This window comes from Lasioglossum baleicum, chromosome 9, assembly GCF_051020765.1.
Source record: "Lasioglossum baleicum chromosome 9, iyLasBale1, whole genome shotgun sequence".
Classification (NCBI taxonomy): Eukaryota; Metazoa; Arthropoda; class Insecta; order Hymenoptera; family Halictidae; genus Lasioglossum; species Lasioglossum baleicum.
The window spans coordinates 12,027,941-12,052,729 of NC_134937.1; the positions used below are offsets into that span (position 1 = coordinate 12,027,941).

Below are 24,789 nucleotides of genomic sequence, written 5' to 3' on the forward strand. Positions count from 1 at the left end.
TCGAAATTCTGTTGCAAAGCCATAAATTGTATGTAGAATCGTTGCTGCATTTTCACCTGTTCCCGGCACAAAATAATTATGTAACATAATTTTCATAATTCTTTCAAACATTTTTCCATATCATTCAATAACAACTTCTCTAATTCTATCGATTAAAAGGGAGATTAAGTGAAACTAGCAAATATTTATGATCGCAGGTAAGTCAATACTCTTGTAGCATCCAAAATAGAAAATGAGATGAATTTTCGTCCCAAGAGTAGGATTCCAGGATTAAACGTAGATGTAGGTCATCCGAGTAATTCTATGAAGACGATCGAAATAGGAAACACGAAACTAAAAATGCGTTAATTAGTAATTGGATTGAAAGCTAAAGTTACTTTCATCTGAACTTTCGGTATACCTGCTGAAGCTAGTTTCGCAAGTGTGATACACATTTCTGGTCCGAACTTTGCGCAGCCGACCGCCACAATGGCAGCCGTGGAACAATAGGTCCGTTTAGAATGCGCTAGCCACCAGAAACAAGTTCATATTATTCTTTCGCCTTCTCCCTTGGGTGACGACAATGCTGATTCTACTGTACCCTAGGTCTACTTCAACCCTTCGAGCTTATGGCTTGTGTACACAGGGCTGGGGACGTGTAACAGAAATATTCACGCGAGTCTCGTTGTCCGTAGACAGAAGGAAGCATGCACCCTTTGTTCGGTCTACGGAAAATTATTCATAACACAGGTATTTGCGCATACATGTTCGACAGGAATATACTCACAGAACATTGCTTAAAACGTGTATATATTCTCTTATTATGCTTCTCTAGTACTAAATATGTACATGAGTACTAAGAGCATTTGGAAAATGAAAAGGTTGGTTTGTTAATAAAGTGCTCGACAAAAAGTCCAGGTTACTTCTACCTCCATGAGCAGAGATACGAAGAGACGAAGTTTGTATGGAGGCTGAGACGGTGTGATAATGGTGCTCACCGTGCTACAATGGCGGTTTTGCCGACTCTCGCGCTGCCAAGCATGACGAGACGATAGCAGTTCCTTGGTGGGGGCTTGCAGGCATCTTCCTGCGAGGAGGTGGACGCAGGAGTCGGGCTGACTGGTACCGGGAGGATGCCATCCTCCTCGCCTGAGGGCCCGTCCAGCTCGGGGCCCGCCTGTGCGCCCCTTCGACCCCGGGGGATCCGATGCTCGGCCTCTTCGACTGTACTTCCGCTCTTGCAGAGCCTCTGCACGCAGCACAGAATACGGCCGCACGCCTCCAGCTGGAACAGTTTATTTTTATTCCGTTAAGGCACTCCTGCAAATTTCCCCCGGGAACCATCCGCGTTAACACTTTGGCTGCCGCGTCATCCGCCCGCAAGTCATACTATTTTACCTGGTCAACTGCGTATTAATCTCCCTGATGCGATGACGAGTGGAACGTGCTTAGCCACGGTCTACGTCTACGTACTACCGGGTATTTTGCACACCCAAGACTACCAAGACGAAAATTAATTTTGGTATTGTTGTTACTCAATGGGAGTAGAGTCTGCAAGTTATTGTATTAACGATATTTCGTTAGGGTCTGCAAGGTATTCTATTAAATAGATTTTCTTAGTATTTCATGTGAAATTTTCTTCTAGTCTCTACGGTATTAAATCAGATAGATTTTGTTAGAGTATTTGTTAGAGTTATTGTATTAACGATATTTGATTAGAGTCTGCGAGGTATTCTATGAAATAGATTTTCTTAGTATTTCATGTGAAATTTTCTTCTAGTCTGTACGGTATTAAATCGGATAGATTTTGTTAGAGTTCGCGCCAGCAGTAAATAATGCGTCGATCCGGCGATATTATCCGGAATAAGCTTCTGTTTGTTTGAAACCGCGAAAGTGGATTTCCGTTCTGCGAAAAATTGATGAACGCAGCTGGCGTCACGGGATGAAATATTTATCTGGCTGATAGTTACGAATGCAAAGGCGATGCATGCGTTTTAACTTTAATAGGTTTAACACATTATTCACGGCTCGTTGGATTACGTTCCGCGCGTTCGTATTTACGATCGAGAACGTGTGCGAGCAAAAACTGCAAATGGCGAGAATAAATAAAATAAATATGAATGGCATGAAAAGAGAAAAGAGTTGCGAAATTAAGAGAGATATACATATGTGTATTCAGCTATTGCTGTTATGCGCGTCGGACGCTCGACCAGAATTGATTTAACAGCTCGAACGTTAAACAAGTTGCACGCTGACGACACAGCGAACTGGGTAAACTCATTGTGACTCTACTAACGTCCCACCCATCCCCGCGAAAATAATTTTAATTAAGTCGGTCCTAAACGAATCGCGATGTATATAAATGGAACTCCGCCCAGCTTAATATCCGGCCTGGATGAATTAGCAATTAATCCGCTGTGAAATACAATTATTCCCGGTTGCTCCGTTTCTCGCATCGAATTTTCGAACGATTTCGTCGACACGCCGCGCGTCACCTCAGGATCCCACCTACGCGCATCACAAAACAACTTTTCAACGGAAGCGCAGTCGTAAATCAAAAATGTAAGCCTTAACCATCGTTAATTGAATAGTTACAAACTTGACCCGCTTTCTAAGGGTTAAAACGCAACAGAATTTCGAATCTGGAAAATTGCATTTTGCTTTCACGGATTTTGTTTTTGTACAGCGTCACCGGCGATTAGGAACAGAGCTGTATGTACAAGCAGGGAATGCTCGTATCCACCAGGAAGCAAATAAAATCCACACGCTTCATTCTTTTTCATCGACTATGCAACTTGTCCTGAATTTGTCGTGGATTTCAGGTATTTTCTTCGTCGATTTTTGCAGTGGGTCCGCGGAACGGAGATTAAACCGCAGTACCATGGACCGGTTCGAAATTCCAGCCACGGACGCGTATAAAACCGTGGAGATTTAGAAACGTTGCTGTTACGGTTGTAAATAACAACTGCAGCTTTCCTTGCGATACTCTAAATTCGAGTGCAATTGGGTGTCGGTACTAGAAATAAATTTTCGGAAGAGTTTCACGAGGTTCAAAAATGGAGAAACTAGAGAAACCTTCGGGAGGACGACCGAGGTTTCATTTCGCAGATGAGACTGGATTTTTTAGAATAGTATTTAATCCCATAGCTTTCTGTTCTTTCCTGCGACTACTCGCTCATCTTTTTTCTTCCGTTTTCTTTCTTTAATGAAATTTTCTTTTTTGGTCTCAGTTATTCCACTCTTTTATTTTTTGCTTCTTCAATTTCACTTTCATTAATTTTCTGGATCTTCCTTCAATTCGTGGGACTCGCGTGAATCAGTTTGCGATGCAACTCCATTTAACTTTCGATTGTCCCAAAGAAAGGCGAATAATGCCTCGTTAGACCTGCTATACTTCTTGCTTCCATTTGCGATTCTCGGTAACAGCCGCCGCGCCGCAGCAAATAGACATTTCCAAAGTTCTGCCAAGAAGCCGGGACATGAGACGTCGCGAAACTTGTAACAAGTTTCTGTAAAGACCGAACTGCGTGCAGGCGTTTCTTCGCGGTGTATATTTTCCCTATTATATTTTCCGTTCGAGTCACGTCATCCGTCGCGAACGAACAGCTTTTTGCTTTTACGCGAATTTCATGGTAGACGTTTAAATCGACGAACTTTCCGAAGCAATTAAAAAGCGTTCGCCGGCCCCGTTATAGAAGTACAGCGAGGTTCATCAAAAATACAATTCGCTCGAATTGCATTAAACACTCCGAGTAATTTTCAGAGCAATCTGTCGGCGACCTCGGAGGTATCGAGATATTGAAATCGGCTCCAGCGTTCTTTCATTGCGTGGGAAATCCGTTCGCGCGTGGTTTAATTTTATGGAATAATATTCGTAGAGCGCGGACTGCCGCGCCGCGCTGACCATTTTCGCGGCTGATATCTCCCTGCAATAGCGACACGAATATTTAGAATCGGCGTCATTTAGACACGCGTCAAATAATATTTAACGAAAGTCCTCTCGCTTCCGGCGAATTCCTCAAAGATATCCGTTCGGACTAGTTAAAGAAGCCGCTCTCAGCATTCTAATTTTCGTTGAAATCAGAAATATACATATAGATGGACCGTCTAACGCAAAGGTTAAATAAGACTCGCGTCGTCGCGTCGTGGAAAATTTTAATTAAACCCGCTGGTGGTGGTGTGCCGCGGGTGCAATTTACCTCGGAGGTTTCATTAAAAATTATTCGACGATGCATTAATTGCCTTGTAATAAACATTACGGCAATTTACAAGAAGAATTCCTATTGAAAGTTGCATAATTCACTCGAGGCTGGTAATTAGTTGAGGAATTTTTCAGCGGAATTCTTGCGACTCGCTGAAAACACAAGCTTCGCATTGTTCCAAAGAGATTAGCCGATTTTTTTTGGTGTAACGTTGCTCCCGTTAGAAGTTTCAAGTTTAAACAGAGTTTCTCGAATGCACGAGCCGCCAATTTTCGTTCTCAATTCCAGAGGAGGAGATTCAATTTCCAACGATTATATCTCGGCTCGGTTATTTTACAACAAAATCAACGACGCAGTCGTTCGATTCATATCGATGTTCATTTAATTACGATTTGATTTCCAATGAAGTGCTGATTGCTTTCCCATCGGTGAATTAAAGTTATTGATGTGACGGGAGAAAGAGAGAGAGAGAAACGCGTGCCTAAGCTGCGCTCTTTAACTACGCTCTGCGCGAAATGAGATTTCGCTGTTTTCCGGGACGTCAGGAATACGGTAAAAATTATTGCGTCAACCTAATAGGTCGCGCATGATATGCGCGTTTTGCACGAAAACCGGCACCACAATTGTTTCCCACGTGTCTCGAATCCTCGCGAGGCATCGCATTGTAAATGGGAAAAATATTAATACGGAACGTGACGCGTATCCCTTAGGCGAACGTGACATCCGGATAACCGGGACGTCGCGTCGCGTCGGGGATAACTTGGCGGCGCGGCGCGGCGGCGTGCAATCTCGTTAGGTTCGACGTGACACATTTTTATGCGTGGCTCGAGTCGGCGAAATCGTGCGGCTCGATCACTGGCCACCACTGTCAGCTCCATGACATTCCTTTCTCCCTGGAAATCAATTTCGCAGATCTCTTTCATTCTTCCTAAATTCACAGATCCGTGCGAAAACACACGGTGCAGAATTAACGCGTTTTGCTACCAGCGTTACACGTGACGATTTTTTAAAAGAAAATTCAATGAATATTGTGTACGTAGAATTACAATGCACAGTGATCTTTAAATTGAGATATTCCTTTGATATGCGTTCGCATTGATCCGAACCGTAGCCAAGCGAACCGAATATTTCCAAAAATCCGGCGCCATATCGGTGACAATCGACAGGAAGTGTCAAACGCGACACCAGTCGAAAATATAGCTGGCTTCAATGGCGCCGCCATATCGTCCTCGAAAATTCTGGTTCCCTCGCAAACGTGCTGCCATGCAAATGGAACGAAAATGTGAAAATGCTTCATCCGCCGCAAACTTATTATTAAACTTCTGCATGACCGATCTTCATCTAAACGAAGCTCCAAAATAGACGTAAGTAAGTTTTCCTTTAGCATCGCAGAAAATGTTATAAGAGCCCCGATTTATTAAGGCGAGCTCGAGGAAGGAAAGAATTTAATAGTAGGCAACATTCCATGATTTGTGACGTTCGTTGGCATTTATTGGACTATGTCATAACAGTTCCGCGCGAATTTATTTAATCTCCGGATCCGCGCGGTCCACGATTTTATTTATCGAGTTGATTCGTCGTTTCTTCGGCAATTCGGCCGCACACGATCCCACTATTTCTCCAAATGGAGCAATTAGCGGGGCTCGTGCGCGGACATATTGCCCCGATACAATTTTATTCGACCCTCGGTAATCCGCGGACGCGATTATCGGCGCCGCGGTCAAGCATCGTTGCCGCCGATTTCGATAATTAGCCGAGCACCGCGTGAAACCACGCGGAATATTCGTGTCGGACGATTGCGAGACGCTTTACGTTAATATTTCATCGTTTTGCGCTGTTTTCTCCGCGGGACGCGTCGCGTCGCTTCGGGTAATACTGTTTTTGGGACAGGGTTCCAGAGTATGTATCGGTTTTGAGGCCTAACTCGCGGAAATTGTGTTCACTTTACAATATCGACTACAAACGTAAAGGATGTAGCAGCAGCTACAAAATCCCCAGAACCGTTTAAAAAGATCTACTTGTTGAAGACAGTGGAAGGTTCGTCGACGGAAAAAAAGAACGCTCTGCTCCTTCGAGATTTCAACCGTTTACAACTCGTTTTTGCGCCTCATCTCCTTCGAGTGATCTCACTAACGAGGGTTGCAACTGGGAAAACGCAATTTCCTCGCGGGCAAATGTAGATCTCCTTTTTAAAAGAGGAAGGCTTTATGAAAAGTCGAGGATTGCCGAGCCGAAGCTGGGGCCGAGCGATTGTTGCGAGTATCTGGGAGATGAAAGGAACAATCGCGCGGAGAATAAAACCGTATTAATTCCATCTGAATCTCTCAGATATCCGAACCAGACGAATACTAAAATACTGTTCTAGAAAATTCTACAATCAAAATGTCTTTGGCACGACGATGATGTAAATTCAATTATTAATGAAAGTAGCTGATAGTGCTGATCAAATTTTTATTACGCTGTCAACAGGATTTGAATTCGAAGTACTCATCCTGGGAAGAGGCAAGACACGATCCACCCACAACAGAGAATCGAAACTATCCCTAAGTCTTCGCAGCTTGCTGAATATTCAATTTTCGCGTCTTGCATCGGAGTACAAGCTGCAGATTATTTTCCAGCACAAGCGAATCTCTCAATTTATTTACCAAACAGCTAACTTCTAGATACTCGTGGACGTCCGCAAGCAAGCACAGTTCTCAGGCCAGGGTTGTTCGTTCGATGAATCTCGAGATAAGAGCTTCCGGGTACCTGTTTTTCTCGGGACACTGGCACGGTGGTTAAATTCGGTATTACATTCCCTCTGCGTCCACTTACGAGTCCTTTTCCGCCGTATCTCTCCCGAACAATTGTCCCAACCCGGAGCCTCGTAACGCGGAACACGTAATTTTCCCTCGAATGAAAGCGGAATCCTCTTTAAGAGGAATTACGCCGGGACGAGCACCGCCAAAGAATCTCTGGCGATTCCCAAGCGAGAACAAAAGGACCGACACGAGGATTCCGACGGTTTGAAAACGTTATTAATCATTCGATTAAATGTCACCGGCCGATGTCGAGTTTTTACAGTCGGAAACACCCGCCCACGCTGCCGGAAGGATCAACGACGCGACGCGCGGCGAAAGGTCATCCTCTTTAGCTTCGACTTTCCTCTTTCTCGTTTTTCTACCGTTCGGTTTAGAGACCGTGTAAAAAGTCATGAGCTTTTATCGTCGTTTTCTTCCACGGCGGTGGTGGCGGCTGCGACGACGACAACGAGACGAGTTACATAACAGGTCCGATCGACCCACTGCTTCCTCTTCGGTATCGAACCAGTTTCCGATCGGTTCGAAGTCGAAAGGCTGCTCTCTCGGCCTTTTGAGGATCCTGCTCAAAGGAACAAGCGGACAAACGCGAAGCGATACCTACAGAACGGAAAACTTTCGAAGAGATCTCGGACTTACGAACGGTTTGCACGAGCGGGAAACTTTACGATAGGTATCTACAAAATGTCTCTTCCTATCCGATTGTTAGGAATCATATAGACACGAAAGACAGAAAGATTTCTCGTCGTAATTAGACTGTGGACTTTATGCATATGCTATTCCTTCTTTTCGATGTATTTTTACGTGATTAACATCCCGTGTTAGCGCAAAACTTCATTTCTAAATGTGAACAAACTATTCTGTCTAGCATATGCGGGAGGCAGCGAGAACGTTGACGGAGAACGATGCGACTTTTCGCAGGAAGAGTAGGGGCAGATGGGCAACAATTAGCGATAACGGAGGTTTATTATCCCGGAGCCGTGATCGGCGTTAAACGGTGGGAAATGGAGTTTGAGTTATCGCGCGGACGCTAAAATTCGAAACAGCCGCGCTCGATTTCTATTCGAATCGCTTATCATTCATCCCCAGCCTAGCGGGAGAAGTTTGTTCACCCATGAAATAACCCCGGCTCGAATATCCACGCAGCACGAGCGCGTGACCGACCCAGTTTTCACGATATAACGAGTCGGATAATATTGCGCGACGCGACGCGTGCTGTAACACGCGAACCAAAGGAAAAAGAAAACCGACATCACAAGGAAAAACAGGGAATTCTTCGGGGCCGCCGTGATCCCGATTAATTAATGGCCAAGCCGTGGAACGTGCCCGGGAACACTGAAATTTGATTATGTTCGATCGCGAACGCCGGAGGCTAACAGCGGGAATAGTTCCTCCGACACGAAAGGAACAAATATTTTTATTGGCTTATATTTCGCTTTATTTGGTCGGCCGCGGTTGCTCTCCGGGCAGCGCGGCGTCGCGGAATATATTGCGACTGTACATAATTCAAAACCAGCGCGATCCCGACCGACAATGTTGTGTTTCGTGTACACGCGAAAATCGATAACGGGCGTCGGTCACGTTTAAAAATATTCTACTGTTGTCGCGATTAACCGTCCGCGAATATGTACAAAAAAGTATGTCAGAAGTTACCGCGAATATTTGGAAATCATTGAGGAATTTTACAGCGAATATTGCGGTGGAAGTATACAGCAATTCAGTTCGAAATCAAAAAATCGATTGGAAATATTTACAAATTATTTAATCGATCGAAAATATTTCAATAGTAACGCACACTACAACGGTCGGCATTAATGTGCGAATTCGTAACTTTGGAGGTGCTTATATATTATATTATATTAATGTATAATATTTGGAAGTTACCGTGCAAAATTTACACGCGGAAACTATTGTGGAAATTCGCTACATTAACAGCCGTTGAAAGTATTTAACTATCGCCGACATTAATCGCTCGCGAAGACTGTAAACTACATTGTTTGGAAATTAATGCGCGAATGTAGTTCCGAAGTTACTGCTCCGAGTGCACTTGTAAATTACTATATGAATTCTCATTTGGAAATTATGGTGGAAATTCGCGCCTCGAGGCAGTCGTTTTCGAAGCCGTTAAAAGTATTTCACTATCGTCCTCTCGTTAATTGCGCCGCCGCGCCGCGCCGTGAAGACTGCGAACTATTGTACAATATTTCGAAATTAATATACGCGTGTTTACAACATTTCGAAATGATCGCACGAGCGTACAGCACTTGGAAATTACTGTACGAATCCCGAATTTGACATGGTTGTTGAGAGGGACACCGGGGAATTATCGTTGCGACCACTGGAAAATATTTTGTTACGGTTAATCGGTCGCGAATATTGCGGCCAACAATATTTGCACGTTAATAGATAAATTTACAACCGTACGAAAGCACAGCGACAATTTACAATGCTGGGGAAACCGTTCCACAAATTTCCATTGGGGAACTGTTCTACGGAGTTACAACATTTGGAAATTGCCATAGAACCTCGATTAATCTCAGCGAATCATCCCCCTTTTCGTTTACAACGCGAGCGACGAGGTTTTGTGGAAAATCGTTATTCGCAGGGATTTAACGCGGAAAACTTTCCAGCCGATTGTTCGCGTAAATACAAAATTTTAATACGAACTCGAAGTTTCCCGTTTCCAGGGACAATGCGTGACGTCAGCGATCCCCGCGCCGTTTCTTTTATATACTATGTATATACGAATCGTTATTTCGAACACACATTACGCGGGCGAAAGCGATTATGTAAAAATCGATCGTTCTCACGGATACGTCCCGATAATTACTCGGCCGTCGCGCTAGAGTTACGCGTAATCGCGGAACACGTGTAACGAGCGATGCTTTCCGCTTCGACTGAAAATTTAATCATCCCTATTGTCGTGTTTTAGCACGACCGAACAATCTCCGGGAACGGGAGCCCTTAATAACTCGAGTCTGGTAGAACAAACTCCGAACAATTAGACTCTCGTGTTTGAATCTTAAATAGTTATTTAGTTGTTGAAAATGATCTTTCGTTTATCTACACATGTATCTATACGAAGCAGCTACATAGGTAAATCCGTCGACCGTTTCAGAGGATATTGTCCGTAACGAGAAAAACATTATGCCAATTATTCAGGGATAGGGCTGCTGAACGGAAACCGTAGGAACTTCCTTGGACTGCGGGGTTCGCGTAACATGATTTCCTGCGACAGAGACGAAATTTCATATTTCGAAACGTCCGGATATTGTCGTAACGAGCGCCGACGCGGACGAGGTAGCTTCGTCTAAGTTGATTCGTGTCGAATCGGACGACGATAAGTTAACCAAAATCGATCCATAGGATGAATTTTCAACCAGGTTACAGTACGTATCAGATTCAATTCGGTCGGTGGTTGTAACATTATAAAACGCATGATTCAAATGGATTTTTTCTGATTTTTCGCATAGAAAATGGGAAAAATTGTTCTTTCGAGAAAGGTAAGTCAGGCCAATACGTTTTCGATGATAAGATTAGTCGTGCTCTTTAGACATTATTTTGAATGGTATATTATCGACGCGAGACACGGTATCGTTAGCGTGGCCAACGGAGTACTAAACAATCTAGATTGTAATATGCTATTTTAGTGCCTAAGATTATCACGGAAAAAAAAAAATATTTTTCACGACCCAGGGTCAGATATTCGCGGCGATGACCCAGTTGCATTTAAGATTTAATGTGAGTCATTTTCTGTGTTTCGATTCTTGCTACTAACTCGAGAAAGAAAGCATCAACAATTGAATTGAGACAACCGAATTTTTCTTGCACCTCCTCAGCTTTATATCACGAAAATAACCAAGTCATTCGAACCGAAAAAATGCGACTTTGATGAAAAAATTGTTCGGCGTGACAAACGAGAAATTGTATAAAAGAACGAAGATCGTAATAAAGATGTGTAGCCTCTTCCTGTTTCGAATCATTATTCTCGTACAGTATCTACAGCTCCGATATCAAAAACTTTGTAGTAAAAAACTTTTCCTTCTTCTCTCTTCAATCTTCGCTGACCACGATGGGAAACTTCGAGTTCGATTTCGTTCCCCTTTCGACCATAAAGGACTGCCACTCCTACGCAGCTAGAAGCATTCGATCATTTTGATCTCTGTGCATCTTCCTCGACGCCTCGAGCTTTCTAACCTTGCACCTTTCTATCGCTAATGAAAACATTTGACTTGGTCGGAAAGAAATTGGCAGGGTTTATTGCTTGAAATGATTATTGGAACAGTATCTTCTGTATACGCTCCATTAGATAACATTACAAGTGGCGAGCGGAGAAACGGTAAAACTGGAATTTCGATAAAATCTCATGAAGCATTCGTTGGCGTTTTCGCTATGGAAATGACTGGCAGAAAATAGAATCGAAAATTCCTTCTTTGCGAAGTTTGATCGCGACACCTCGGCGTTATGAGATTTCCAAGGTCCGATGAATTTCGATCGCCGATACGGGGCCAAGGAGGCGTCCTCGAATTATTAAATTTTCCAGTGAAACAGCTCGCGGCGTTTTTGCAATTTTCTTTCTCGCAGGCACGCTTAAGTCTTGTCGGGCACTTCGGCGATCTAAATATTTGAGCGGAAGGAGCGCCCGTAGCCAGTATCGAATAAAAGCGCGCGGACTTACTAGCACTTCGAACCCAATCGGTGGTTATTGCGATTCCCTTAGGGGCCGTAGGTTATCCTGGTAATTTGGTTCGCGCGTCAAGGAGTTTTACGATCCACGGTTCCCGAAGATACGGCGCCGGAGAATATTTAGAGAGCACCGTCTGACTCTTCTTCCCCGGCGGGGTGCGGCGCGGCGTCTAGCAGTTTTCTTGCAAGAGAGATGATTTATCGAGTCCCAGTTTTCGCAACCGTGTCATCCGTGTACTATCACGGTCGTGTTGACCGTGGTAAACTTTAATTAATATCTTCGGCCAGTTATAGATCATCTTTTCCTCTTAACAAGTTTCAACGTCTCACTAAAGTGGCAGCGTGTACTAGTTTGCACGGACGGAAACTTGAAACGCTGTTTTCTCTGGACGCATGAAAGATGTCGACGAATTTCGTAGTTCCACTTGAAAATTCATTCGAGTTCTTCGAGCGAACCCAAGAAAGTGACGAAAGAGATGGCTTTGCTGGAAGTTTCGCAGTCTGGAAGCTTTGAGGTGGAAGAATGTGGCGTCGTTGCTTCTAAGTGGCCGCCATCTTGAAATGGCGATTGTAATCTGATTGGAGTCGGTGAAAATGGTGGAAGCTGTTCTCGGAAAATAGTCTTGAATTCGGCCGCCTAGATTAGCGAGGTGGAGGAATTTAACTAGGGTCAAACGAGGCTGTCATTTCGGGTGAATTACAAGAGGGAATCTGACCGTAATTCAGACGAAAATGCCACCGGAAAGATGCCGGACCCTAGCGAGGTAAATGGTCGGTCGATCAACTTTTTCCCGGAAATTTAATCTCGACGAGACAACCGGTGCGGCGCGGGTGACGGTACGGCTTGTTGGCTAGCACGTAACCTGAAGGTACCAGAAGCTGCCGGCGCGGCGGGTTACGTTTGCTTAAAGAGAACGGAATGAAAGTTTACCGGGGAGGAAGCAACCCCGCACCTAAGGGTTCCTAAATAAATTGGCTCCGATCCCCCGGCAAGTCTTAAGAATATCTCCGAGCCGTATGCTTGCTACGATCCATTTTTTCTTCTTTTGTTCGTGCTCGGAACGGTGCAGCGCTTGTCTACAGGGATCATCATTTCTCGAGCTTGTCGCGTCACGCCGGTTTCTTGTCTAGCTACGTAGATCGGCGCGATCCAATTCCCTCGCGAATGGCGATTAGAGCAGACAACAGAGAATTTCATTTCTCCGTTCGAACAGCGCTCGCAGGCACCGATTGCGTCGAAACGGAATTCAATTTATATACCGAGGACCGGGTGTCCCGAGGTTCTTACCCCGAATTCTCGAGGAACCTTTCGCGACCCGGCGCGGCGCTGAATCGACAAAAGACGCTAAAATTTGCAAGAAGATTGCCGGCGAACCGACTTTCGTACCTACGAAATGGAAAAACGAAAAGCTGTTTTCCCTGTGAGAGATCCCATGGAACTGCGATCGCGCCGGAAATCCGATTCGGGCCGAAGCTTGTCGGCAAGCTCTCTGACTTCGATAGACTTTATCCTTCGACCTGTATCGATTAAGTGCACGTCATTTCATTTAGGGAAGCCTGCTAAGTATCGATCGGTTACTCAAAGTAATCAGTCGAATTAACCTGAATTACCGTCCGCCGCAGTAACATTATTTTATAGGGTAGTCGATGAACGTAATTTCCTCTTTCTGTCTACACCATGATTGCGAAATACATAATAGTATTTAAATATTATGAAGTAATTGAAATACGTGACAAGAGCGGTGTTCTACAATTTTCTGCTTGCGTTATTACGTTCGGGTTCCGAACAAAAAACAAGTAATAGCAGGAAAGTTGTGCTTTATCGGACCTACGTGCCCCAGAACTTTTTTCATTATCTTCATGTATAAAATCGATCCTTAAAACACATTCTACATTCTTGATTCTACCCTGTATAAAGTGAAACTGCGGTGCAATACACAAAGGAATGAAATTTCGTATGAAAAGAACGATTTTATCGTCCGTACGTGTCGTCCTGATTTTGAAGATTCTATATGAAAAAGATTGATTATAATTTGCGTGCGGGAGTTTCTACGGTGCAGTTAATGAGGCAAAGCTAACGATCCGCTCGCTTTAATTGCACTCGGCCGGCGTGTATCGCGTATCATCGTCCGGTATTACGTTCGCCGGGATTATTATTAATTAATGGTATTCAACTGTCGTGTTTCCCTGTCATTCGCGGCAGCCGCATCTACTTTTGTTTTTTGTTTGATATTCTAGCGTGATGCTGACTCGGCGCGTCGCGGCGCCTCCATCGAGTGATCAGCGAAAAATTCAAGCCAACACCATTTTCTGCATATACGTAGACGATGAAGTTCCGTGTTGGACATTTAAAAGTTTTATTTACATGTACCGCTACAATATTTAAAAGCCACATATATTCTTTTTGTATTATACTTTTGTATTACACTCCTCAAAAGAATTTAGGGCAAACACAGCTGCCATAGGTAAAAATTTGCCGCAGCGAGTTCATGGGATACTCAATCGAATCGGCAGAATCTCTGCTTCAATCGGACGTTCGGATCATGGTATTACGATCATTTCTCGCCGAGATACAGCGAGTTAAAGGAAAAATGGAAATTGTGCATTTTTTACACATATTTTCAGAAACACTTGGTATATCGAAATGTGAATGAAATTGAAAAAACAAAAGAAGTGCCTTGAAGAGAAAGAAACGCTCTTTCTATTGCTTTTTTGCACAAGATTCTACGATAATTTTTTCGCTTTCTGGAGCTAGTTAAATTTAAAAAACCAATATTTACTTCAATGTTGAATAACTCGAATAAAAAAAATCGCACAATAATCAACAACCACACATTTTACATAGGAAAGGTAGCCCTTCCAAATGATATTAACGCCATTTATCAAAAAAATTTGTTTCTCCCCGTGTGATGTTATAAAGTTGCACAAAATTTTTGTTAACCGTCAATGTTGTCTTCATCTCGCTATAACTTTGAAAAAAACCAACATATCAACAATTTGAAACAGATCATCTGAAACTAGAGGTTTCAGCCTTTCAAACCATTGTTTGACGATATCGATAAAGCAATTTTTGACGGAGTTATGATCACGTAAAGTGGGAGCAATTCTTTTGAGAATGTATATTATAAATCCAAGAAAGCAGCTAATAGAAAATACTAGGTCTCGGTAGGAATAACGTTGAAATAGTTGAAACTACAGTAACGGAACAAAGTCCGCGGCGTTTCCACGCGAACGTTTGCTTATGTTTTCCCTTTTTCCCGATAACTACCCCGGTAAATAAAAGCAGAAGGTACGGTTTGAAATTCTCTCGTCGCGTTGCGCCGAAATGGTCACGTTTATCCATCCTCGTTTTTCATTCGAACACCGAGGAAAAACAGTCGGCTTAAAAAATTCCGAGGACCGATAGAATTTCGCTGGACTACATTCGAGCGCGCACGACAGCCATTCAACCTGTGGTGTTACGGTGTGTTCGGGTTACGTTTAATAACAGCACTTACTCACTTAACCCAGTTTTTGCACGCGATATTGTCTCAAGTACTTCATTAACTACGTTCATTTGCTAATTAATTGACTGTGGATCGCGGCGTGCTTATGGCGTTCACAGATTCTCTGAAATATGGAGGAACCATAACGACGAAGGAACATTCATTACGTAGCTGCTGTAGTAATGAACAAACTTTCAGTCGGCGAAATAGTTTTTCTTTCGCTGCCGGTTTAGCGAAACGAAATGAAACATTAGGATTTCAGGGACGGTGTCAATATTTTAGTAAAACCCTCGTAGACTTCGTAGGAAGGAGATTAAAGTTTTCGCTAGTCTCGCGAGTGACGCGGCAGAAGGTTGCACAAATTGGAAACCGACTTATCAAAGAATTACGTCTCCCCTTCAACTCGCGAGCAACTTTTCACTTTGAGTGTTATTCACATCGTCCCTTTTCTCCGGCACGGAGGCGGCGTGCGGCGATTCCTTGGAAATTCAAGGTAAGCTCTTCAATGTGCGTGCAAAGCCCCTTTTTGTCTGCCGAGAATACCTGGATGCCTCGTTCAAGGCTTGCTGCTCGCCACGAGGGAATATCGATGTTGCGGGGTAGTTTGTTTCGTTCGTGGATGTCTCGGCCGCCATACTTCAGTTTTCGTGTATACATATGTAGGACTGTTGTTTTTTCTGACTAAACCTATGTAGTCTCTTAATTTAAATAAACAAGCTTGAGTTTACCAACCGTGCTTGAAGTACCCATTTTCTGCAAAGAGGGTGCTCCCGTCAGGAAAAAACAGCTGCGGCCATTAAAAACAGTGTACAAGACAACTGTAGCATAGCGGGGGAATTGCACCGAGCCGAAAGTGCACGGTAGATAGCCGTGAAATTTATCGCGATTACAAGAAACTGCTGTCCGAGTCGTTAACAGGCTGTCCCGCGTTTCCCGGTTAATAGCGGCGCGCTGTATGCAAAGTGGGCTCCGAACGCCGCGTCGCTCCGGCAGAAAGTGTCAGAACGGAATAAAGAATGCAGTCGCGTGATTTGCATGTCGTACGTGAGCCGATGCGAGTGGGTTAAATTGCTGACCGAGCATCGAATTTTTAGGCAAAGTCCGCCTTCTCGCAGCGTGGCGCGAGAACCGTCGAACGATAATATCGTCGTTTCTATTCATCATTCGTGTAACAATTTGGTTGGCTAATTTCCGCGAGAAATTTGTTTATTGCCGGTGGTAACCCGTCGTAGTCACAACACGTTCGACCTTAAACGCGCGGAAAACACACAATAGAGGAGCAGGGGGACGCATTCATAGGGAAATCGTTCCTTTCGTTGCTCAGGGCACCAGCTCGAAGGAGAACAAACGGAATCCATTGTAGCTTCAGCCGGGGCTGTGCTTCGCGCAGAAATTAATCTGTCTCGAAGCACGCCGAGATGGAGAGCCAAAGGATAAACAGCGACAGCTCGAGATCTCGAACCTTGGACCTGTAAGGTTTAATCGACCCTGCGGCAAAGTAAGATTGTTCATTGAAACGTGTTCGTTTTGATCTGGTAGTAAAGGTCACCTTGAGTTTCTTTAGAGAAGAATACATGAATATAAATTATTTTGATGTATCCGCGATGTTTGGCAGGAAAGAAGGTTCGCCTCGCCATTTTGGTGACGATGGTCTCTCGAGCAGCAGAGTGGCAGAGTCGATGACGCGGAGTTTCGACATGGTCGTTGGGTCCTGCGTTCTCAGGATCCTCGTCGGTGAAAGAGGGTCCCGGCCCCCTGTGATTATCGCAGCACTCGCAGGACTTGGTCGAGATAAGAGATAACGAGCGCTGGCCAGCCGGCTCGAGCATGATGCTCGACGCAGTTAGCATTTGCATAGCCGGCACTCGGTCTACGGAATTCCCAGTGTGACGCCGCCAAAGGCGAGCTATTACCATTTGCGACGGGCATTCATAGCTAAATCGTAAACGTATCCCTCGGGCACGCGAAATCTCGCTTTAACCCGCCCACGACCTGTTGAAAATTCTTCGACGACGCGCTCACTTATCCAAGAACTGGCTAACCAAATTTTAACCTGTGTGTGTTACGCACGGCACAATTCTGTACTTGTTTCACCCCGTTCAGTTCGTACCCTAAATTGCAAACAGGCTCCACTTGCACGGTCGTTTTTCTTCGACATCCACACTTCAAACTACAATGCACGAATGCATATGTACAAGTATTCTCGGACTTCGAGAGGGTATTGCGAAATAATTTGCATGCCGCGGGGTTCGTTGACACTAACTTGAAACGAGCAAAGCGTGTCCACTTTGAAAGTGTTCAGCGCGCTGTGAAATTGGCTTCGCAACTTTCGCAGGTGAGTTATAACTCTGTTAACCCGCAGAACTTTTCTCCCGGTTACTTGGACGCGACTTGCCGCTTCGACAAGGTCCCCCCGTGGATCCCCTTTCTCGGCTTTCGGGCTAGGCAAATGCCTCCTTTGATCGCGTTAAACGCCCCGGACTCTTTGTGTCCAAACTGTTAACCCTCTCATGAAGCCCGGTAGACGGACAACAAACACGGTACCGCTCCTCCTAAAACGAATGAGTCCAATAAAGAAGATTCAATATTGGCATATTAAAGTTGCGGCTCATAATCAATCGTACTTGATGCGATATTCATTAATCGAAAGAGCCGCATGCGCTCTTTATGTGGATTTTTACGAGGGATAAAGTGGTCCAAACAGGAATTGGCTGTTCTCATCAGGATAAATGGTGAACGAGTAATCATCGCGATTAAATTCGTTGTCACAACTCTCAGAAAATGTACAAAAATTTCTTCCGCAGAAAAATATTTTCAGCGACAGGAGAATTTCATAAAAAGAGTAGTATTTCATTTGATATATTCCTTTGAAAAATTGACTGTCTGTGCAAAAGTAAGATATCGTGACAGAACGATGGCAGCTCCGATGATCTCACAGAATTATTTTATCGAATAAATTTCAGCGGTCCCGCGGTCGGAGCGGCATCAAAGTTCGATAAGCTTGGCAGAATAATTTTATGAAACGATCATGTCAGAAGTTCTTCCGTATGTCGAACGCTGATAGCCATCTTTACTAAAACATTAGATGGCAAGATAGCCGAACGGGTGCTTATCGACGTTATTGGCGACAGGAATTGTTACAAACGTTAAACAGCCAGAAATAATCAAATGAATAATTAAGTATCGCGGCGATCGCGATTTCGATAGATTTATCGAAATTAGTTGGGGTGGGGAGAGTTGCGCATCGCTACGCACCTGCGTTCGACGAGCGCGGTCAATCAGTTAGCCGGGCCGGGTATTCCGGCAGGAACGGACGAGTTCCACGATCAGGAGGACCATGATTACTACCTTTGACTACTTCGAGGGTGACCGAAGGTCCTCTGGAGCTAACCATGTCCACCTTCAACTTCAACTAGTTTAGGGTTGACCAACGGTTCTCCACCACTGACCTATCTTGGTCTACCTTCGACTCGCTTAGGGCTGACCAAGGATGCTCCACTTAACCCAGACTCAGACCTTTATCTAGCTTCCACAATCTTAAGGTTGATCATATGGTTTGTATATATTTTTGAAGTGAAACTTCTTTGCTGAGGTGACGCAGGAGCGTTACGGAAGTGACTTTCGCGAATAACCTCGAATAGCTTGACAAGTAACATTTTCATAATTAATTTACTAACTTTAAAGACTTCATTGGTGAACTTTTAAGATTGTAGAATGTAAAATGAAGCCTTGGCTACGAGCGTATGGTAAAGAATATTCCATCTTTAATTGAAGCTCTCAAACACATTCGAAAATGCCAGCATTCCAAGCTGGCTAGAGCGACACTTTCTACAGACTCGGTAAAGAGCGAAAAACAAAAATACGATGCATGCGATGTCTGTAGGGATCTGAAGTTTGTGGCTGATAATGGAAATATAGAGACACGACTGGAAGCACGGGAAACGTTTCAGCGAAACTAATTCGCGGACTAGATCGAATGAACGTGCGGTCGGTTTATCGCAATATTTCGCCGGGCATAGAAAGCTGAACATAATGCAATTTAGCAAGATATTGTCCGTGCATTAATGTCAATCGCATTATTGACTACGGGCAGGCTGTTCCTTCGCAGTGTATCGACGTTTTCATAAATTGTTCTGGCAGCCCTTTTCATCGATCCCCGTGTAGCGCGCTTCAACGATGGACCCGCTATTAATATGCAATAATTGTTACTGTAATTTTGCATTCGCCTCGCGATATTAATTTCGTAATGAGAGAGCTAGACAAATTGAGAGACAGAGAGAAGATTACGGTTCTGTTGTAATACTACCAGCGGATAATAATGGCAAGTTTCCATTTGTCGAATCTACGGCACCTCGCCGCGCCGTTTCGATCGTCGTATTGTGTAGCGATTTTCGGCTAAAGTGTGTCCCTTCGCTGAAGTTTCTGCTCGATTGTAACTACCTGGGACGGTTTACAGTCAATCTACATTTTGATGAACAATTTCTGCGAGTGCCGAGCCCGGGATAAATGGATCGTTGCCTGGCGAAAGCGGGACAGGATGTCTCTATGTTTTTTCGAAATTATAAAAGTTGCCGCTTTAGAAGAGTACATACTACAAAACAATTACATAGAACAAAAGCTGATTTGGAAAGTACAAAATAACTCTGCAATTATCTGCGAAAGCCCTAACATTTTATCGGAACGCAGCCGAAAAATGTTGAGCGAATATAAAACGAACAATACCTCGGTCAATATTTGAAGTGGCCAAAATTGCGAGAAACGACCAGCCCGAAATTGCGAGGAACGAGCACACTTCACGTTCGTCGACGGCCGATAATAACGGGTTACCATTTTCGAAATGGCCGCGCGAGTTATTGTTGAAATTAATAGAAGGAAACAATCGAGCAGCTTCGCGATTAGGTAATTCAATATTTCTGGAACGCGGAGGAGAGTTTCGTTCGTTAGCTAAATGACTCATTAGTCGGAAAGTTACTTTCGCGCGGCCATTTTTCGCGCGCGCAAAGGCGCATTGATATGCGGAGTTGAATAATGGAAACCCGTCAGCACACAGACTGTCGAGTACGCTGTTGCAGCGAGTCGTTTACTTTTTCGTCTTCGGCGTAAAAGCGAGGCGTTGTCTTCGCTGCGAGTTCTTTTTGCCCATCATTTCGCTTGGAAAATGCCGAATCACGCGAATAAATCGATTCACTTAATCAGCGATTATGATTAGTCTTTTGCACGCGATCCAGCTCAATCTTAAATCGGGTCGGAACTTCAAAATTGTTGCCGATCTCTGTCTACATAAATAATTCCCTGCATTGTTTTACAATATCGTAACACGGACACATTTTATTTAATCAGTTACAGCGGCCGGTCCAGATTTATTTTAAACCGAGATCCAGCTTGATCAATTTTTATCTCTCTCTGTCTGCGAAATGCTCATCATTTTTGTAACTTTAATCAAATGCGTGTTTCGCGCGTGCTGCGAGCTGTTAATTAAAACTCGAAAATTAACTGGATCTGTCAACTTCAAATATGTACGATCCCAGCGTTATTCATGATTTTAAGTATTACATATTTGCCACCTGAATTTTGACAAACACATGATAAAAATTCTACATGGTCCTCTACGGTTCACGTTTATTTCAAACATTTCGCTAAATGTATCGGATAGCAGAAACGTGAAATTTCATTGAAGATTCGATCGGGTTTCCTTTTTCTCGTTGAAAGAAAGTGTGTAATGACGCCGTGCATTTCGTTCAGTTATTCAGAGAGCACGTCCCTTTCGCGAGTGCGTTCCTCCACGTGACGCACGTATGAAGAAGAATACGAGAAGGGAAGCAATAAACGGTAAAAAGTAGAAAGCATTTCTCCCTACAGAAGTTCTCGTTCCCGCTGGGAATAAAAGGGGCGCAGGCTTTCGAAATTACGACGCGGCGTGCTCGCGAGCCAGTATATTTTCATTCCGAAGAAAATTCGTCAGCCGGCTTGCAATACCTTTGTAATTGTTGAGGAAAATTTTTATTTCGGTCTGCTGGGAGATAGCAACTTTTACCCGATCTGGAACTTTCTGAAAACAGGGCTGCTGACTGGGCTACTCGTTACGGAAATTTCTGAAATATTCGAAGTTCCTCGGCTGCCGTCGAATATCCGGAACATTAACACGATATCATTATCGAAAATTTCAATTTCGTAATTCTATACATCATATTTGAAAATTCCCAGGGAAATTAACATTTTTCCCGTATATCAGTTTCGAAGAAACCGAACATATTTTTTTGTTTCGAGAATGTTGCAAATTCAAACGATCGTATCGCCTATAAAATGTCCCTTCGATGATTGCTGCACGATTTTTTTGGCAAAGTTGTTCAACATGGAATGGACAGTGTGCCGCCGGCATTGCACGAACGTTTATGCGAGAATGACATTTTTATTTGGCTCCTGTTTTTTGCGACCGAAGTTGACGATTTTTATTTTGCATACAACGTCGCAGTCCAGAACGAACTGAAGCGTCACGACTGAACGAACGAAACCTGACAGAAGTCGAAGGTTACACGCGAGTCCGTGTCTTGTTATAATTTCATCGAGCGGATTGGTCGGTAGCAGACAGCGCAGTGCAGCGCAGGAAAACGAATGATAAATAAGAGCGATCGGCGATATCGATTTCGCGTGTGTCACGGTCGAATAAAGCGCGCGTTGTCGACACGGCAGCGTGTTAGAAAAATTGTTCTTCCGTTAACATGGCAGAGTCGATACGTCGGAAGGGCCAGGCTGGATACAGTCCGCCGCCGCGCCGCGTCGATGTCCATAACATCGACAATCGGATTATAATGGTATCGGTGATTCTACGCACGGTTGCTCCGATATATTCGATAATCCAGAGAGGATTCCCCGTGTTTCAATTGTTCTACACGATTCCGGAGCCTATTAGTCCTCGCGAACCCTATTTAAGCTCCGGCCGAACGGTTTTAATCAAAAGAATCGGATCGCAACGATCCTAGACGCTCAAATAAATTTCCGATATAATCTTCGTTTAGAACATCCTAAGATTCTTTAATATTGTTAAGTGTTCGCAACCTCCGACGGTTTTTAAGCTTTCAAGTTTTTCTTTCCTCGAGATCTTCAACATTGCCGTATTTTAAACCTTCGATTTTTTAATACGTCAACAGCCCTTCAACCTACATACGTAACTCTCGAGCCGTGGAACCTCGAGTCTTAAACATTTAGCACGCTTCTTTAGCCTCTGCTCGAATTCTTGGGCTCTTGAAGTTTTCCTCTTTCTGAACGTTCGATTCTGTAATGTTTCGACAACCCTTGAATATTTCAAGCCTAATTTTCGAGCCTTGGGATTACAGATTTAGCTCTTGAATCTTTGAATTTCTGGTCTCTTGAACTTTTCCGGTTTTTGAGTCTTCGATTTTTTAACGCGTTCACCCTTGAACCTTTAAATCTGGCTTTCCCGCGCAACCACGAATGTTAGAAATCTTTCAAGTCTCGAATCCGCACCTTTAAAGCCCTTCACCCCTTTAACCTAAACCTAACTTTTCAACGCTGGAACTTCAATCTTTCAACTTTCTAACTTTTAAAGTCTCTGGACCCTAGAACCTTTTGCACTTTTATATTCTTGAACCATGCAGTCTGCCCTTTTATCTTTCGTATCTTTCTCGAACTTTGAACATTTCAAAGTTAACCTTTCTAATTTTTAATATTTTTTTTCAATCCTAAAACTTTAGAATCCCTTACAGTGAAATGATCAGGTTTGACTTAGCACCTCGAGTCTAGATCATCGAATCCGCCAAACCGGCATTTGAACTGCCAATTGGTTTGTATTCAGAAGAGCCACAAGAGGCAAATAATAAAGTCTTCAGGAAATCACGAGCTGGAAACTCCCGAATGTGTTGCCGCAAAAAGACAAATATAGATATTATACGGCATATGTTATTATCATCCGATCTGCTTATAAGCTCTCTAAGAATAAAGGATGGCGAGCACAAGGAAGTTCTTTCTCAAGAAGCGAAAACGCTGCTGTTGGATCGATAAATTAATGGTAAGTCTCATAAGTGCCGAATGTAGTTCTATTCAATTGGTAATTCTCAGGGTCAGATTTGCAGTTTAAAATTTTGCGGTTTAGGGTTTGGGGTTAAGAAGTGTCGGCAACTCAGCTGGGACATGCAAATTTATGGTATGGGCGGATGAAGTATCGGAGTTATTGGGCTTCATAGATAAAGATTCTTGACTGTGACAGTTAAAGATTTTCGCGCAGCACGTCATGAATTCCTTCACGAACATTTCAAAAAAAATTCCAATTGAATCGATCAAAAACTGAGTTGTCGGCGGATTTTTGTCCAAAAAGATCGGTGTCTGGCCCACTGTGCGATGCGGCGTCCTAAAAGTTCGATGATCCAACTTCTCAGTGTCTCAATTTTCCAGTCTTTGAATTGATCACGTCCTAGGTTGCAAAACTTGAATGTCGGTCGTTACAAAACCATGAGGCAGGAAAGTTTGCGGGTTCCCGAAAGGAGGATCGTTTGTCATTCGTAATCACTCGACCCTTTGAAGGTCCGCAACTTTTCACCCGATTCTATTCTCCTTGCTTGCCTCGCCGCGAAGAAAGTTCTCGGTAAAGATGATCACCGAGGAACCGCCATCTTTTTCAGTGTAAATACGAGCCTCGGCGCAGTGGTGAAAATCAATTACATTTGTCAGAGACTGTGCACGGTGGCAGTTGTTCGGACGTCAGCGATGAACCAGAAACTTCTTCCGATATATAGCCAACTATTGTTCTCTCACAATTCGATGGTAGGTACACACCGCAATCCCTGTAAGCGGATTCGCCATCGGTTTCTGCTAAATGCGGATGTAATGATTTCATAATATGTAGCAGATTTTCTGGCCCCTTCGCATTCCTCATACGTAGTTCATAATCCCACGTACAACAAGAAACACTTTCCAGCTATTGGTACAATCATTTTCTCCGCACAGGCTACACCCGATTTATACTTTAACTGTATGTCTGACTCCGTGAAAACACGAAACAAATAATCAAGTACATTTTTATCTGCGCTAAAATTGAAAGACCGAACCGATTCCGAAAAATGTTGAAAAAAAGCAGTGTGCATCAGCATGATATTTATTTGAAGCGCATTTTACATTCGGAATTCGACCGGCTATCTTCTTTATCCATTGTAATCGGACGATTGCAAATTAAAAAAAAAAAATAAATAAATCCGTGTGGAATGTTCTTTCTCTGATTTCCATCGTCGGGATTCCGGTTTTTTTTATGATTCATTGGCGGTGGATATTGCACGGGACGAGAGAGAGAGAAAGAGAGAGAGAGAGAGAGAGACGTGGCGCGGCGTAGTCTCGAGTATATACGTATATAATTATTATTACACGACCGACGATTACTCCGCTCTATTTAATCCTAGGCTTGAACCCTTTCGCCCCGAGCCATTCGTTCTAATATCGCTGAAGTCACGGACTCGGGGAGCATTATCCCTCGGGACACTCTCCAGTGCCATTTCTTCCGCGGATCCAGCCTCGCAAAATTTCCCGAGGAATCGGACAAGCTGTAATCTCCGTGCAATGCGGTTAATATTCAGCGTTTTAGCCCCGTCGAGTTCGCCAAGCTGATTAGCTACCCGCTACTTAACGAGATTG

At 43.8% G+C, this 24,789-nt stretch overlaps 1 protein-coding gene across 2 annotated transcripts in view; it reads right to left on the minus strand.

Moving 5' to 3' along the window:
* Positions 1-24,789, minus strand: part of LOC143211754 (dexamethasone-induced Ras-related protein 1) — a 62,894-nt gene that overhangs the window by 21,605 nt on the left and 16,500 nt on the right. The window contains exon 1 of one of the 2 annotated variants that reach the window (XM_076429696.1): positions 978-1,161. The exons of the other annotated variant lie outside the window; for it this stretch is intronic. Coding sequence (XP_076285811.1) covers positions 978-1,021 — 44 coding nt within the window. The 5' untranslated portion in view covers positions 1,022-1,161. Of the gene's footprint in view, positions 1-977; positions 1,162-24,789 lie in introns of those variants that run through there. 2 annotated transcript variants of the gene reach the window in all.